At 45.8% G+C, this 17,985-nt stretch overlaps 1 protein-coding gene across 2 annotated transcripts in view; it reads right to left on the bottom strand.

Moving 5' to 3' along the window:
- Positions 1–673: 673 nt before the first annotated feature.
- The window catches only part of LOC144683619 (DENN domain-containing protein 2C-like), a 131,417-nt gene continuing 114,105 nt past the window's right edge, over positions 674–17,985 (bottom strand). For both annotated transcript variants that reach the window (XM_078546822.1, XM_078546823.1), the window contains exons 16-20: positions 16,894–16,935; positions 11,863–11,974; positions 8,571–8,810; positions 7,525–7,611; positions 674–4,962 (exon numbers count right to left, since the gene is read on the bottom strand). In XM_078546822.1, coding sequence (XP_078402948.1) covers positions 4,931–4,962; positions 7,525–7,611; positions 8,571–8,810; positions 11,863–11,974; positions 16,894–16,935 — 513 coding nt within the window. In that variant the 3' untranslated portion in view covers positions 674–4,930. The remainder of the gene's footprint in view (positions 4,963–7,524; positions 7,612–8,570; positions 8,811–11,862; positions 11,975–16,893; positions 16,936–17,985) is intronic.

Genomic DNA, 17,985 nt, shown 5'->3' with positions numbered 1-17,985 from the left:
CCCATGAGCTGAAGGGATCTCCACTTAACAAATGGGAGGATCAGGGAATATCCCAGAAAAGGACTGGTCAGTTCTTATTAAATGGATTGAATCTAAAGGGGGTCCTTATGAGATAGTAAACAATGACAGGAGAATGGAGAGCTCTTAGTGGAGGGTGTCCAGTTAAATAGCAAGGCTATTGTAAAGTGAAAAGGTGGTAGCGTTAGTGTTACAGTGTCTAATGCAGAGAATTCAGAAGAAGCTGAGGCCAGAGATAAAGTTACAGAACTTAGAGTGACGAGAAGAGACCAAGCAAGAGGCAGAAAACTGGTGATTTCAGGTGCTCGAAGCTGTCTGAACAGTAATAGCACCCTTGGAACTGCGATAGTCACCCCCTCAGGGCGGGGGTGGGGGAAAAAATTCAGAAAAGCAGAAGGGCAAATTCGAACTCCAGCTGTGTCATGCAGAATCCACATCTGGCAGTGGTCGAGTTTTCTCAGCATTCTCACGGCTCTGCCCAGTGGGGCTCTCGGCTGTATTGGAGTGACCAGACTCCAGAATCAATGACACTCTGTAGCACGGCTCAACAATCAGCCAGTTCACTAATTCTGCGAGAGGAGAGGACAACAACCCACAATCACACTAATCGCGGCTGAAGAGGGGGAGAGAAAAATCATAAAGCTCAGGCCATGCAGGATGTTTGTTCAAATGTTTATTTCTTTACAGTTCATATGTAAACAATGTCTATTACAGTTATTGGTCCTACACGCATACAGAGAGAACACTCAGCTCTGCAACACTGAGAGACATCAGTGTCTCATCACATTACAGGGACACAATGCTGAAAGAAGCCCTCCTTCACTGTAAACATGTCAATGTGAGACCTCAGCCTCAGTGCACCAGGCAGTGGGATTAGTGGTTTTGCTGACCTTTCAGAATCAGTTTAGTACATTGATATTCCACTGCCACCATCTTAGAGCAACACACAAATCATCAGCAATGTTTGGGGCCTTAACTGTAGCACCTGGCTACATTCCTCATGTTTAAAAACATAGGCAGAGACAATTAAACCAGCTCGGAGAGAAAGCACTGAATGGACTAACCAGGAGAATAAACTTTCCCTGGGGTGCTGGAAGAAAGAGCTTGCATTTACATAGCGCCTTTCACAACCTCAGGAGAATCCAAAGTGCCTTGTGTAACCAATTAAGTGCTTCTATTTTCTGAAGTGCAGTCACAGTTGTAATTAGGAAGGGACTTGTACCTTCACAGGATATTACCAGTTTGACGTAACTGAATTGAAATGTGAAGTTAGGGGAAACTTGATTGGTGCAAAGCTAATTAAAACGTTACACTGAGCTCCAGGCTGATGAGTCACATGTACCGGCATGTGCTCTGCTCACCTGAAACAATTAAGGTAAATAAAGGCCGCGTGTTTAAGAAGCAAATCAGACAGATTGCGTGTAACAGCAGTGTGCAGAGAGGAGGCTGAGCTTTCTTTTCCTTCGATGTTCCAAGTTTGAGGAGTTTGAAGTGTTTTTTTTGAAGGTGGTGATGTGCAACTCATGGTGTATATCTCACTGTTTATTCCCAACCTCACCACAGCTGGGACCCAATGCTCCGTCCTGTTCACGTGGTTAAACTAGCAGCTCCCTTAATTGATATCTTAAACCGTGCTGCTGGTCCTCAGTACAGGTAATTGGTTTTAGAGGGGCTGCATTTTAACCTTTCCTTGCACCAGGGTCACGTTACTAACAGGAAGTTCCAATACTACGTGACACAGTTCAAATATTCTATCACATTCATTTCTTCCTGTGAGAATCAATATTCACTGAAGTGTTCCGGAAGTGGGAGGACAATAGATTGCAATTAAAATGCAAACATGCCAACTAACTCCTGCTGCCCTGATGGTTAATGGGGCAATGCTGTATTCAGACCAGAGTGCCATGTGGGGGATATTGCTGCAATTGGCTTCAGTGTTCCTGAGCTAAGGAAGGAGAGAAATAAAGATCAGGCAGGGCTCCTGCTCACTATCCAGCAGCCCTCACACTTGCATATGGTGGGCGAGGGTAGAATCAGGCTTGGCTGTGCCACCCCGACCACTATTGTTGAATAGCTGGTGCCAGGCATCTCGGCTGATCCACGGCTGAGGTGCCCGTGAGCTTATCGGTCCAGTGCTGCTAATATCAGTCTGGAATGTCAGCACCTTCAGCCGATTAGGGGGCATTGTGGGGAAAATCACAATACTATAATATTGGTTTTAATGAAGTGGGACTTACAGCAGCTTCAACAGGGCAACTCTGGCGAATGGTTAAATGCAGGTCAGAGCTCCAGATCTCTCAAACTCCACTAAACACAGGAGCCCATAGTGACTGGAAGCAATCAGCCAGTCATAACCCATAAGTGACACTTGGGTCGTAATGACTTTAAACTGCTCCATCGATCACATTATTAAATAAGGATTCCAGTTAGAATAACTCAGGAGAAATCAAGGCTAGCCTGGGCCTGAATCAGAATGAGAATCCAGATGGTTTTGGTAGCTTGTAAAAAGCCGGTTAAAGGTTGAATGAGACAGGATTTCTAGTCCATCTCTAAGTGCTATAGCAACCTGAAGAGATACTGGTACGTTCATTTGTTATAAGGGTCTCGGCCAGGGGCCTGGGCTTTTCAGTGTTAAAGGATGACTCTGCTAAGGATGCGGCCTAGAGTGGCCATTCTGTACGAGTACTGTCACCAGGGCGATTTGTCTTGTGCAGGTTCAATAGGAGAAGCCCTGGCTCACACATTCTCTTTAGATGCTCTGTTCTATTGCCTAGTACGTCAGCTACTGCCGCTCAATGATTGTCTAAACTGGTCCGGTATGTTAGTGAAATCCTGATCTTTACGTTAATGGATTCCAGCAGCCATTGCCTACGACAGCTGAAAACTTAATCTAATTCGAAAAGGGCTGGCCTTCACTTGGGATGCAGACTTTAATCTTTGCTATACTAGCTTATAAAAATTGTTTAAACAAAAGCCACATAAAACTCAATAGGCAGCAAGTTAACCTCACGAAGCATTTGAGGACTGTGGGAGGAGCGGGTGAGGCTGCCACTGGTGAACAGTGTACAAAACACTGCAAACCGAATGAAAACATTGGTGCAGTGTGTACCAAAGCCCCACCACCACCTGTCCCAAACCAGCCCAGGGTACATGCTACCCCCACCCTACCAACAATGTGACCCCACCAACTGTCCATTACTTTCTGATATCCCAATGAGGGGTTGTGCAGCAATTAATCTGCCTCATACAGCCCAAGCTTGTGAGGTTTAAAAATGAAATGATTTCTGTGCAACTCCCCTGCGCCCCACTGAGTAACAGGGACTGCCTGATATGACAGTGAGCCATACAAAGCAAGAAGGTTCGAGTCCTAGTCTGTGCTCTTAACCAATCTCAATTGGGTGGGGGATGGATTCACCAATTGGCTTCAGACTCCCTGGGCTGTAGGGAGCAACGTGAGGTCGATGAGGTTCCCCATGTTGGATCACTACCCAGGTGAGGGAGAGGGACAGGGTGAGTGGGTGTGTGGCTGGACATACATGCCAGTCAGGTGAGATTGGACCGGGTTCCCAAAACCCAGGCCGACAAGAGGAATACCAGTTTGAGCAGGTTAGCTAGGAGCAGAACCACCAGAAATCAACAACTTCAGGACTGGAGAAAACAGCATGTAGTTTTCATAAGAGAACGGTGAGATACAGTGCCACGCAGCTCACTGCTGAAGAGTATTACAGCTTAGAACTATGGCCTTTCGACTGAGAATTAATATTTTTATCTTTTAGGAAAAACAAGAAATTTCCATTTGAACCATCAGTGATGGGGGTGTCTCATTGAAGCCTCAGTCATAGGCACTGAGTAAGACAGTGAGGAATATTTCCTGCAGCATCCCACTGATATGCTGCATTTTTCAAAAAAAGCACCCATTTCACAGTTGATGATATTAAGAAGTCATTAAGATTTGATGCTATTTTGCAGGCTAAGAGACTATATGGAGCAGTGATTGGAGAACTGTCCTTGCAACTCTTGTACCCAGGTTCAGATTCAGAGCAGGTGGCGGAGGTCCAGGATCGTCCCCACTCCACTGGCTGCTGAGACTCTCAGATCGATTCCTGTAGACCCGAATTCACATGGCACTGCCATCACGTTCAACCCCAGATTGGTTGTCACACTGAAAAAAGGAAAGATTAGAGCTGTGGCATGAGCTGGCTTTCTGACAGCTTGCCAGGGTTGCGTAGGTAGTGGGCGAGGGCTACATTGTACCATCCTATCACTCCCATGTAAAACAGGATCATGTGAATGGCCTCTATAGCACTTAGACTGATACAGCTATGATCCAGGTACACGAATAGTTATACCAATTATTTCACAACCTAAGCACAGGTTCAAATCAGTTAAAGGCACATTTAGGGCAGATGTGAGGAAGTATTCCTTTACAGCAAGACCCTTAGGTACATGGATTAGACTTCAGGAAAAACAATAGAAGAATTAAAAAATAATTGTGAGGGTAAGTTTATTTAGTCAATCAGCCAAGACTGCTCCAAAAGCCTCCTGGATTCTCAGCCTTGTGACCGATCTTGTGATTCATTTTGCTTCACCACAGCTGGACAGAGAGGAGCAGAAAATGTTCATGCACTTTCATGGAGAGTTGGAACTCATTATTGCCAGAAGAAAGCACAAAATCCAGTCGGTGTTTCCAGGATACCACCTTGCGTGCAATCTCAGTGCAGGAAGGCGTGCGTGTGTGGGCAAATTGTCAGCTCTGTGCAAATGGCATGATCCCAGGGTCAGTCCAGCCACCCAACTGACCAGCAAAAGCTGGTGCTGGAGTGGGAGTGTAATCGGGAGTCACTCACATGGCATGGTAGATGCTTGGTTCTGGAATCCATGTCATGGAATGTTCATACCACTGGACCTCGTTTCACTTCTTGGAAAGAAATTTCATTTTACTCCCTGTTAATGAGAAAAGCCCGAGTTACTGAAAGATGCAGGGGTGTCAATGGTTGGAAGATCAATCCCATAGGGCATTATGCTGTATACTCTACTCTCTTCTACTTGACTCACTCAGCTTCTTTCTTCCCCTTCAGTAAAACTGGACAGAACTGCGCACTTAAAGCATTTGCATCAAATAATACCCGTGTTTATTTCGTGTTTAATCAGAGCAAAATGCTTCAAGTTTTTTGACACAATGGGCTTATTTGCACATGCAGAGTGCCCAATGCCTGCTTTGGACAGGAACCCTGGATGTCTCTTTTGAAGCTAATACCAGTATGGAAGGTGATGCATTTCTGGTTCAGGATCCTGCCAATTGGATTTTTCTGCACCTATTTAATGTCTGGAAAGTGAATGCACCATTATCAAATTTCTAGGACAGTGAATAACTTTTAGATTGCTGCAGCTGCTGTTACGTGGACAAGCAGGAAAACTATTCTGGAACAATCACACTGCAAAAGGCAGCAGCTTCAGAAGAATAAGACGCTATTTCAGGTGATAATTTTCCCAGATTATTGATCATTTCTATATAATCAATATTTTCATACTGTCAATCAAAGCCACCTGGAGGAGCAGGGAAGGAAGTGGGTGGTCAGAAGGGGTGAGAAGTGACCTACACAGACCAATGATGACTTCAAGAGGTGTGTAGATTACTCAAGCGAGTTAGCAACCCAATCTTATCCTGGGATGATGATGGTTTGGGGGAGGTTCATTCACGTTGGGGAGAAGAATGAGAGAAGAGAATTAGGAAAAGAGATCCTTGTGGAGGATACACTGATAGGTCGCCTGGTGACCACTTTGGAGGCTGTGTCACTTGAGACAGAGCCAGTGGCAGTGCCAACGGTTGGTATGATCTAGGATCAGTGCATGTCCACCTAAAGTGAAAGAATGAACAAACTGGCCTGTTGTTACTACAAATACCCAATAAGTTTGAACTTCCAACCTGGAGCATTCCTTAAGAAACCAACACACTGAACTGCACCATTTTCTATGGATCTCAGCTTTATAATTTTTTCAAAAAACAACATTGAAAGGAATTGCCCCCCCCCCCACTTTATAAATCACAGCTGGAGAAGGAGAATTGGGGAAAATGATGCACAGCCAGTTCATAGCTCAATGATCACACCCTCTTCTGTACCAAGTCCCTTATAGCAGGTACAGCAAGAAAGTCAAGGGATCCTCCTCAGACTAGATAGTGTCTGTGAGTGAGGGTGAGGAGAATGGGAGGCTTCCCTCAGACAGGATACAGTGTGAATGAGGGAGAAGAAGGAGGAGACAGGGACAGGGGGATTAACAGGGACAGGGGCAGGGGAAGACTCCCCTCTGGATACAATGGGGATGGAGTAGAGGTGGGTGGGATGAGAGGGCGTGGAGAGTGGTGTAATGAGCGGTGTGCCACAAGGATCAGTGCTGGAGCCTCAACTTCTTACAATTTATGTAAATGACTTGGATGAAAGGACTGAAGGCGTGATTGCTAAATTTGCTGATGACACAAAGACAGGAAAGTAAGTTGTGAAGAGGACATAAGGAAGCTACAAAGGGATATAGATAGGTTAGGTGAGTGGGTGAAGATCTGGCAAATAGAGTATAATGTAGGAAAATGTGAAATTATCTATTTTGGAAGGAAGAATAAAAAACCATTGTCTAAATGGTGAGAGGTTGCAGAGCTCTAAGATGCAGAGGGATCTGGGTGTTCAAGTGCATGAATCACAAAAGGCTAGTGTACAGGTACAGCAAGTAACTAGGAAAGCTAATAGAATGTTATCATTTATTGTGAAGGGAATAGAATACAAAACTAGGGTGGGTTATGCTTCAGTTATACAGGGCATTGACGAGTGCATCAGGAGTACTGTGTACAGTATTGGTCTCCTTATTTAAGGAAGGATGTAAGTGTGTTGGAAGCAGTTCAGAGAAGGTTTACCAGACTAATACCTGGAATGGGAGGGTTGTCGTATGAGGAAAGGTTGGACAGGCTAGGCTTGTATCTATTGGAGTTTAGAAGAGTAAGAGGCGAGTTGATACAAACCTTTAAGATCCTGAGGGGTCTTGACAAGGTGGATGTGAAGAGGGTGTTTCCTCTTGTGGTGTGAATCTACAACTAGGGGTCACTATTTTAAAATAAGGGGCCACCCATTTAAGACAGAGATGAGGAGAAACCTTTTCTCTCAGAAGGTCGTGAGCCTTTGGAACACTCTTCCTCAAAAGAGTGTGGAAGCAAACACTTTAAATATTTTTAAGGCAGAGCTAGATAGATTCTTGATACACAAGGAGGTGAAAGTTGTCAGGATAGGCAGGAATATGAAGCTGAGGTTACAATCAGATCAGCCAGGATTTTACTGAATGGCGGAGCAGGCTCGAGGGGCCGAGTGACCCTATTGGTTGCATTGGTTTGTATGTACATACCTAAGTATGCTTGAGGGGCTCCCTCAAACTGGATACAAAGTGGGGGAAGGGGAAAAATGTATCCTGTCCTCAGTTAGGGTACAGACTGAGAACCTGGAGGACACTCTGTTCAATACTCACCCAGGCCTTTAAGGAACCTGTTGACACCACTTGGTCCAGTTTCAGGGATAGTCTCCAGATATTCCCCTGCTCGCACCTCAAAGAGACCTGCATCGATAACACCCAGATATCATTGTTGATAAATGTGCTGGTATCACCTAACCCTCTCAGGATGGGCTGGGAGAGGGGCCGGCTATAAAAATGCAGAGAGCAGTCTGACAGATGGAACTGAGTCTGCAGCCTATTATCACAGGCCCATCCATTCTTCCCTCAAATCCCAACCTCACTTCTAACAATCATAGGAACAGGAGTGCAACTGAAGATGCTATCCATCCTGCTAATTACCAAATCGCCTAGAACTGTAACCTTTATACTCTGTACCTCCTCTCCTTGGACTGTCTCCTTGGTCCACAGTGCCATTGGCAACATTCCAGCCTCCTTCCCACAGCCTTCCTCCTTATTCTCTTAAGGTAGTGAGTCCATCCTTTCTGTTGGACAGGCCAGTATCTTCTCCCCTTACCCTACTGATTGTCACGCCTCTTCCTGTACCTGTACCCCTCTACTTGCAATCTGGAGCAAAGTATCCAGATATTCCTCCCTGGGTGTCAGAGAGTCTAACCCTCACGCCCGCTCATCCACTCTGAGCCAGAATGACATTAGATAGACATTTCTTAGAAGTATGGACAGTCTCGATGCAGACAAGCTCCTATCTTCTCCATTCCTAACAGCTGCCATTTATTCAACCGCAATGGAGCCAGAAGGGAACATAGGTACCCTAGCCACAGGAGCTACCACTGGCATGGCTACCAAGACCCATGATCCCTGGATTTAACTCCCTACTTTCCTGGTCTGCTTGGCTCAGCAGTTCAATGAATTAATTCATGGAGTGTCTAAAAGTTGTTGCATCATGTGACACTCTACCCGCACCACCTTCCCCCGCCCCCAAACTCCCGCCACCCCGTTAGTATGGTATTTCCATATGGCAGAGAAAATGGGCAGACTATTGACGACTGCCAATCGCAGAGTTAATTCCTGCAGCTCGGGTGACTGACAATAGCAGTACTGACCTTTGACTCCACTTTTCCTTAGCTCCCTGTCCTGCACGAAGCCAGCGAACATCTGGGTCTCCATGAAAAGCTCCAGGAACTGCCGAACATTCTTGGAGGTGTGGGATTTGCGGAAGGCGTCTCTCTGGAAGGACCGTTCGCCCTTCTCATTGACTGACATGTGGAGGGAGTAGTGGCCGGCGATCTCCACGAAGAACCTGACGCATGCTTCTGAAACGAGGGCGCTAAGAGAGTTCAGGCCTGAGGATAGGGACCAAAGAGCATCCAAGGTGAGCGGTTTTTTATTACAGCTAAAAGGTGGTCCATTATCTGGACCAGTTTCAATTGCTGGAGCAGACTGGAGAGGAATTTTCCACCATCTTTTTATTGCCTCTAGGTATTTTGCCTCTATCAGGGAGGGGGAGGGTGTAGGTTAACAGCAAGTGTCTGATTGAGATGTTCTGGCCAATATGATTGTGGGGCAGGCTGGATCGACCTGCTGGCCTTTTCCTGCCTTTCATTGTTTCAGTGTTTGAATAACCCAGGCTACAGGACAGTCTGACTCAACCAGACAGAAACTGGAGCTGGCTCACGAGCACCCACAGTGGTTCTCACTGAGTAAATGCGTCTTGTGGTGACTCAGGCAGGATCAGATGGCCCCAAATTCAGTTCCCTGGTCAGTGCTGAGTTAGCAGATTTTAAATGGGGCAGGAGGAAAATGATGCTAAAATTGGCCTCAGTGCCACTTGGCTGGGTGGAGGGAATATCTGCTAGGCTCCTGATCACTGTGCAATGGTCATTGCTGAAAACTACAAGTAAAATGATCTATGAATACTCACCACCTGTGGCCACAATTTAAGCTTTAGTTGTAAAATACAAGAGAGTTACTAGCGCCCAAGAAACTATAACCCAACAAAAGGCATCATCTGCTGGCAGGCAAGAGAAAACACCCCACAGGAACAGAATTGACTGCTGTTTGAACCCTGTTGGGAAGGCAGGAAGATCCCAGCCAGGCCTGATCCTGTGTTTTATGGGCATCCAGATACAGGTACCTTACAACCACCACTATTACAGCTAACATTTATATATTTTTAACATATCCCAAGGGGTCTCGCAGGGTGTTATCAGACAAAATTAGCCACCAAGCCACAGATGCACACATTAGGACAGGTGACCAAATACTTGGTCAAAGAGGTAGGTTTTAAGGAATGTTTTAGAGGAAGAGAGGGAGGGAGTGCAGCTTAGAGAGGGAGGGGGGAGGTTTGAGGAGGGCAGTTCAGGGTAGGGAGGAATGGAACAGCCAATGGTGTGGCAATGAAAAGATCTCAGAATTCCTTAGTCTTCCTCAGCTTCTCAGTCCATGTATGTGTGTATGTGGGGAATGAAAGGTTTTCTATTGGTTTCCATTATTCGAATGTGCCCAAGCCACAGCAGCTGTCTTTCTTGGGTCTTTTGTATAAACCTTGTTTCTTGTCTAAGCCATGTTCCTATCCATCCTGGGTAGGCCCAGTGCTTATCTCAACCAATTCACATCTTTTGCTCATCAACTTTTTTCCTGTTCTAAAACTCAGCTGTGTATAATGAGAGGATAACCATTGCATCCTTATCTTCATTTCTACCAAAATATCTTTAATCTTCCATGCTTACTCTCCCAAAAGCAGCAGAAACAAGTCCAAACCTTGATTTGATGCTTTCTTCAGAACTCCCACTCTGACACAAACCCACCAAGACACCAAGTTTCCCACCTGTTCAACTGCTTGCCCGCTGTCTGTAACATTCATCTTCCAGGTGCTTCCTAAATGACATGACCTTTATTGTCTTTGTGTTAAACTGTAAAATTTTCTATTTGCCACTCTCACCTTATCAGTTAGCCTCCAGAAATCTGTTTTAGCTGTTGTTATAAGGTAATGTCATCAAACTTCAAAATGTTACCATCCTTTAGTACAAGATTCATTACTGCTTCCAATACCAGGCTCAATAGATCAGACAACAGTGTACATTCTGCTCTCACCCCAGCTGTTCATGTAAACCATTTCCTCAGTTTTACATCCATCCTAACTGCACTCAGGGACTTGTCAGGCTGATGAAAAGCAAGTTTTTCATACTATAACAAATCAAACTATAATACATTTCTCAGGAACACCTTACGCCCTCAAGATATGCCACATCCCTTCTTGTTATAGTTCCTGATAAAAAGTTGTTGTCACCAGGATGCTGTGCTCTTCAGTTTTTTCCTAAAATCAGTCAGTTGGCTCACAAACAGTTAATCCGTTGTACTTCATCCTAGTCTAAAAGCAATTTGTTCCTCACGCACTACCACTTTTTTCAGTCTCAACTGCAACTTCCTAGTAAATATTTCTGAGTATACCCAGTCAGACTCCTCTGTAAATGATTCACTCTGAAAATTAGTTTCATCACTTTTCCCCCATCGTCAGGAGCCTCCACTTCTTCACAAATTTATTAAACAGCCTCAGCATCGCCCTCACAGTATGTTCCTCACACCACGTACAACAACTCTGCAGTTATAGAGGTAGACAATACAAAATATTACTGTGGTTACTGGGAAGTGGTGTGGCTTTGATCACTGGGCAGTTTATTGTGCGCATGGTAAGGGGACCCTCCCCGTGTACCTCCAATCATGATGTACTGAAGACTCACTTCTGTGAAGTCAATCAAACTCATATTACGAACATACGAATTAGGAGCAGGAGTAGGCCATTCAGCCCCTCGAGCCTGATCAACTCCAATTCTGGACTTTGGTTTGCTAAATAGATCTATACAAGTCTCTGCAGTCAGTGTCATATAGTGGGCTGTGGATAGCATTACCAGGCTCGAGAATTAATCCTTTTATAGGGACAAAATTGAGGGGTGTGGTGTTGAGGTGATGAATGGATGAAGTTTGAGGGAAGGGGCGTGAAAGTGGGGTTGATCGATGAGGAAAGGACAGGATTGTTGAACTCAAAAGCCCTTTCTAGTTCCTAAACTTCGAATGATCTTATATCATCTGGTGCCTGGAGCTTGAATATATCACACCATTGAGTTTTTATTACACATGGTAGCCCTGGTCTCTCCCAAGCCCATGCTGATAGGGAGGAGGGGGCTCTTTGTCCAGTCACCCCACAGCACTGACAAAGCGTCACATCAATAAAAATGGGTTTGCAATCGCCCACCTGTTTCTCCTTTCTCCCCCTAATGCATTGACCTGTGCTGTGGTTTGTCAGGCTCCTATTTTCCTTCAGTCACTGTTATTACCGGATCTGAAGCACTGAGTGTGACAGTCACTGAGCGAAAGTTATAGGTTCCTCCTACTCACCATCTCCACCGTCCAATTCCTCTTGCACAGTAAGCATTTCATTTCTCTGCTCAAGGATCTGCTCCAGTGCAGCTTGTAGTTTGTGTGGAAGAATACAATCTTCATCGTCCATCTGGGGGTTGGGGGGGGAGATATCAGGAGAAGTTCCAATGAAAATCATGGGCTGTGAAAACAATAGAAGCAGGCTTACAGGAGGCGAGTCGCAGTGACTCGACTGTGCCACCAGGGAGGGCCACATACTCCACATTTCAGCAGTGAGGTCTGTGGTCTTCACACGGGAACGGACTAATGTGAAAATATTTCCGGAATGTTATGGCTAATTTACAAACTGTACATAATATCCACACCAAATGGTTACTATTTTCACTGACTGTTTTGGTAAACATACATAAAACAACAGCATAAACTGCTTTGAAATACATTGTTACACAGATGTGTAACACCATAGGAATGAGACAGGATGATCACTGCCCTTAGAAATAATCAGGAAACATCAGTAAATAATAAACGTCAAGGGAGTCACTTATGGAAGAACACAGGGAAGTTTAGGGCTGGAACAGATTCAGTGATTCAGCTGATTAAAGACCTCTCATTTGCCCATTTGCTCAAATACCTGCCTGATTGCCTTTTCCTTTTCACACACCACCTGCTCCCCTCAATGGTCTATTCTGCAAACATCCCATCCTCGGTATGAACCCAAACTGAACATTACCTCACCCAAGTTAGCCCATATCTTCAGACCTACAATTTTGAACATCTCAGTTCAATTTATTGCTACCCCTCAGCCACTCTGGAGAAGAGAAAGCTGAGATACCTTACTTACCCAAGTATCAGTCTGGTCATAAGATCTAGGAGCAGGAGTTTGGCCCATCGAGTCTATTCTGCCCTTAAATAAGATCAAGGCTGATCTGATTGTGGTCTTAACTCCACTTCCCTGCCTGCCCGCTCGTAACCCTCAACTCCCTTGTAGATCAAAAACCTGTCAAACTAATGCTCAGGTATCCTTACTGGAGCCTGGAAGTTAGAATTGTACACACTGCTCCAAGTGTGTCCTTACCAGAGTTTGGATAACCCCAGGGATTTGAACTCTATCCCTCTGGTTACACATGGCAAGGTCCAGTTAAAATTGCTTACTGATGCCTTACACTGTGCGAATGGTTACACTCAACTCATCTGCTGCTATACAGACCAATTTCTATCAGCACAAACACCCTTCCCCATTATTAAATAAAACTCCAAATTTCAAAAACATTAGAATGGATGGGCTGCCTTGGCCAACTCTTGGGAATTGGGTCACACTGTGTGGATAAGATTGCCAACTCTGGTTGGTCATATTCTGGGAGATGTCGGCGGATGTGACATGACTAAATGATTTCTGAGTGAAATTGAGATTATTTTAAAGTAAGAATTAAAAAAAAATGAAAAGAGTTTAGCAGAGAATCATGGGCACGAGGTTTTACCTTCTTTACTTTAATCGCCTGGGGAAAAGATTTCCCCCTCCGTTGGGGGGTGGTTGTGGTGGGGGGTGGGGGGGGGGGGGGGTGGAAGTGTGGGAGTGGGTGTGCCTCTGATGGGTGCCCCCGGTTGGGGACGCGCCGCCATTTTACATGGGCAGGCCAATTAAGGCCCGCCAAGTGTGACATCCGCCAGGAAGCGCTATACGCGCGAACGAGCGCACTGATCTCCCTGAGGTTAAGTGCTGCCTCAGGGAGATCGGCTCCAAATTAAAATTTGCAGTAAAAACGATAGGACAATTTCCCTGACATGTCCCCTCATGTGACACTGTTACATGAGTTGGGACATGTCCATAACTTTAACTGAAACCTTTATTAAAAATTCAAATACCGTCATGAAACCTCATTCTGCCCCTGGTGATTCAGAGCCAGTTTGTGAAGTGGAGGGGTCCAGACACAGACTCCTGCCTGCCTCTCCTCTCCAGGACCATCAGCTGCAGCTCAGCAGTGCTGGGGCAGCAGCTCCCGGCCATGGAAATGGAGTGGGGCTCAGTCTTGGCCACTGCCCAGGAAGGGATGAGCTGGCACCATTGACACCCGGTATCACGAATCCTCGAGCTCTCTCCCTAACAGCACTGTGGGTGTACCTACACCACATGGACTGCAGCATTTCAAGAAGGCAGCTCACCACCATCTTCTAAAGGGCAACTAGGGATGGGCAATAAACGCTGGCCTAACCTGTGACGCCCATATACCATGAAAGTATTTTTTAAAAATTCATTTGCCCTGCTCCTTGGCAACCTGTCAGTTGGTGCCGCTGGGACAGGAGCCTGGGCAGTGCAGCCACTGGTTCCCTCCTGAGGTCTCCATTCCCGTGTGGGACTCCGGCTCAGCAAGATCCCGCTGAAAACCATCATGGTCCTGATGCATCTGGTGGCGGCAACAAAGATGATAACAGATCTGCCATCAGTAACTTCTCCACTCATTCCTTGAGTGTGCGTGCATATGTCAATAGGCAGGTACAAACTACCTTCTACTCACTGCCCCTTTCCCTCGCTGCTGCACTCAACCAAGTTCACTCACTGGTTACACAGGGCTCCAATCGATCCCTATCACAGAAGTTCAGAGCACAGCACAGACTTCTCTCTACACTTGTCAATCGCTGTTAACAGATACTGAAGTGTGATCGTCCACTTCTGGACTTTAACATTTCACTGCTGGTTAAAGGTGGAATCCATTCTTTTTTGAGGGACTGTTATTTCCTTTTCAATTTAACTGTATTCCTTATTGGAGAATGACGATGGCATCAAGTGTGCCCCAGTAGACTGAAACTGATTGCAGCCTGCCAAAAGTCCCAGCCAATCGGGGTCCTCCTGGTTTTCTCCCCCACCTGGTTTAAGATTTGAATTTGACTGGATCAGGCCCAGCTGTGCCTCAGAAATACAAATGATGTGACTGATTTGCTTAAAACAGCATTTTAATATCTCCCAGAATGCTCTTTTTGGCTACCAGGAGATTGATGCTGATTCCAGGAGACTCCCAGCTATTCTGGGAAGGTTGGCAACCCTAAGTGTGGGACTGAGCCAAGCTATCAGGAAAGTCTCAGGTTTGGTTCTGGGCCTTTGTTGCGTTAACTAGTCTCAGCTGAAGTCACTGTACAGTGCTATGATTGGCCTCAGTGCCACTGGATTAGGGAGATGAGGAATCAGCCTGAACGCCTGTAGTGAACTACTGACGCACTGCACCCGAGGGTGTATGCACGAGTGCGTGTGGGTGAGCACATGCCTGTATGTGTACATGTGGGAGCTCACGCACACATGCATGAGGGCATGCACACAAGCATGAGTATGCGCATATCTGAGCATGCGTGAGTACATGTACATATATGATGCTGTACGCATGTGATGTGAAATGTGTGTGGGGCGTGGAAAAGCAGCTTTTGGACTGAGCCATGAAGCTGCTCCTCTCATTTCTAAATAGCTGAGTTCATAAGCGTGGACATTTGTAATCGGGGTAATGTTTTAGGACCAGCCATGCACAAGTATGTTTTTATTCTTAAGGGTGGGGAAGCAGTTATCGTCCGGTGTCAAGGTTAACAATCCATTCAATAGCTTCAGCTGACACCCTTGTGATGCCACCAGGGTTGAAGTTCAATATGTGGGCGACGGGCTGACTGGGACAGCCACAGTCACAATTGAAGCTGTTCCTCATGTTCCACTTGCAGAGTAAATGGCCACATTGCCCCCGGCCCATCATCATCGTTAAGCGGTTAAGGGTTATCCAGATTTTCTGTGGAAAGTTGAAACCTGGGACTTGACCGCTCGGGTCAGTTACCAGGTTGTGGTTGGTGATGTTTGCAGTCACCCAGGAGGTGTGCCATCGAGAGGTGGGGTTGGCATCAGTTTGTAGGGTGAGGAGTGTGTTCCAGATTGGGCCACAGGAGGGAGACAGCAACCTTCATGTGGTCGTCCCGTTAAAGTAAGTTTTCCAACCTGATGCCGTCAAGAAGGCAATCGAGCCCCAATCATCGGGTCCAAGCAGGTAAAATCCACTGGAATATGGATTCCCTCAGGGACACAAAGTACTGAATTAAAATGATGCAGCTATCAGCTGCAGACGTAAATAAAAATGAAAATGTTTATTTTTTTATTCATTTATGGGATGTGGGCTTCGCTGGCTGGGCGAACAATTTTATTGCCCATCCCTAGTTACCCTTGAGAAGGTGGTGGTGAGCTGCCATCTTGAACAGCTGCAGTCCATGTGGTGTAGGTACTCCCACAGTGCTGTTAGGAAGGGAGTTCCAGGATTTTGACCCAGCAACAGTGAAGGAACAGAGAAATATTTCCAAGTCAGGATGGTGAGTGACTTGGAGGGGCACTTCCAGGTGGTGGTGTCTCCTTAGTTGTGTCTTTGCCATCAGTCCCAGGAATATTAACTTAGCCTGCATTACGTGATCAACCACAGAAGGCAGATTCTCCTCCAAGTCCCGACCAGAGGCTGTGTCATTTTAAGAGAGGAGTTGGCATACCCTTCCCTCACTTGCAGTCTGAGCTAATAAAACACCTCCAGTGCCCTAGGTTTGGTGCCCAATGTCTGGAGCCTGTTTGACCAGGAATGTGCTTACCACAGTGGTTGTTCCCTCCGTAGTGAGGGAGAGAGGGAAATAGCACATGAGCAGCTCTGTACTTCCCAACGCATTGCTTCCAATAAGGCAACTTCAACACCACCAGGGTTTTGGCCTTCCTGATTCTTATTACTGTAACCTTAACATTACATAGCAAAATAAATTCCAAGTAAAGGGAAGTGAGGCTCTGTTTAAAAATTGTATTCATTTTCAGGATGTGGGCATCACAAGCACTGCCAACATTTATTACCCATCTCTAGTTGCCCTCAAGAAGGGGCTGGTGAACTGCCTTCTTGAGCCGCTGCAGTGCATGTAGTGTAGATACACCCACAGTGCTGTTAGGGAGTTCCAGGATTCTGACCAAGCGATGATGAAGTTCATTAATATCAATAAAGCCTGACTGTTACAGGGTAGACTTACAGATACAGCCCAGTTTTCACACATTGCACTCACCTGCCGCAGGAACCTGTCTGCGCACAGATCAACCACCAGCACCTGGAACATAGACAAACAGTAGACAGGCAGTGAGTTATACTCTTCCAGGGCTATCCATTTCATACTGGCACATAGCAAACTCAATCCTGGGACCTCCTGGACTGCACTAAGTGACACGTTAAACTATTGAGCTATTGTTAACTAATCTTTCAGACTAACTTCACTATCAATTGAAGCTGAAAGAACTTACATTTGTATAGTGCCTTCCACTATCTTGGAACATCCCAAAGCACTTTACAGCCAATGAAGTATTATTGAAGTGCAGTCAATGTTATAATGTAGGAAATACAACTGCCAATTTGTGCACAGCAAGCTCCCACAAACAACGTGACAGAGACCAAGTCATTTTTTTTAAAAAAGGGATTGTTGGTTTAGGGAAAAACATTGGCTAGGATACCAGCAAAAACTCTCCAGTTCTTCAAAAATAGTGTCATGAGATCTTTTAGATCCACCTGAGGTAGCTGCCATGCCTCAGTTTAACATTGCATTCAAGGGACAGCATCTCTGACAGTGCAGTATTCCCTAAGTACTGCGCCGGAATGTCAGTCTAGATTTTGTTCTCAAGTCACTGGAGTGGGACTTGAACCCACAGCTTTCTGGCGCACAGTTTAGAGTACTACCCACTGAGCCACAGCTGACAGCGAGCTTACTGACTCTCTCTAACAAACAAGGATGGCAACAAGGGATTTGCTAAGATCTCAGCATCCAGGCAGCTCATTGGACAGTTACTGTAAGAGACCAAGTAAAACCAATTCTGGAATCAAATCAGTTCCAAACCAAGCTCACAGCTGATGTCCGGCCCCCTGCAGCACACAGCGACTGTGTTCAGTGCAACCACGGTATCCTAGACCCTGTAATCACCAATCGTCAGATATCCAGAGGAACTTTTCATCAGACCTGATGATCAACAAAAGAAGAATATCCCTCTACTGCCCTTAGGAAGGGACTCTCAGGCTGACTGCATAATCCCCACCCTCGCAAACTGACTGATAATCCCCACCTTCGGAGAGACACTCGCAGACTGACTGCATAATCGGCATCTCCTGAGCC

The sequence above is a fragment of the Cetorhinus maximus genome, chromosome 8, assembly GCF_964194155.1.
Source record: "Cetorhinus maximus chromosome 8, sCetMax3.hap1.1, whole genome shotgun sequence".
Taxonomy (NCBI): Eukaryota; Metazoa; Chordata; class Chondrichthyes; order Lamniformes; family Cetorhinidae; genus Cetorhinus; species Cetorhinus maximus.
Note: the sequence above shows the minus strand (reverse complement) of the source record. Positions and strands in the feature narration are given on the sequence as shown.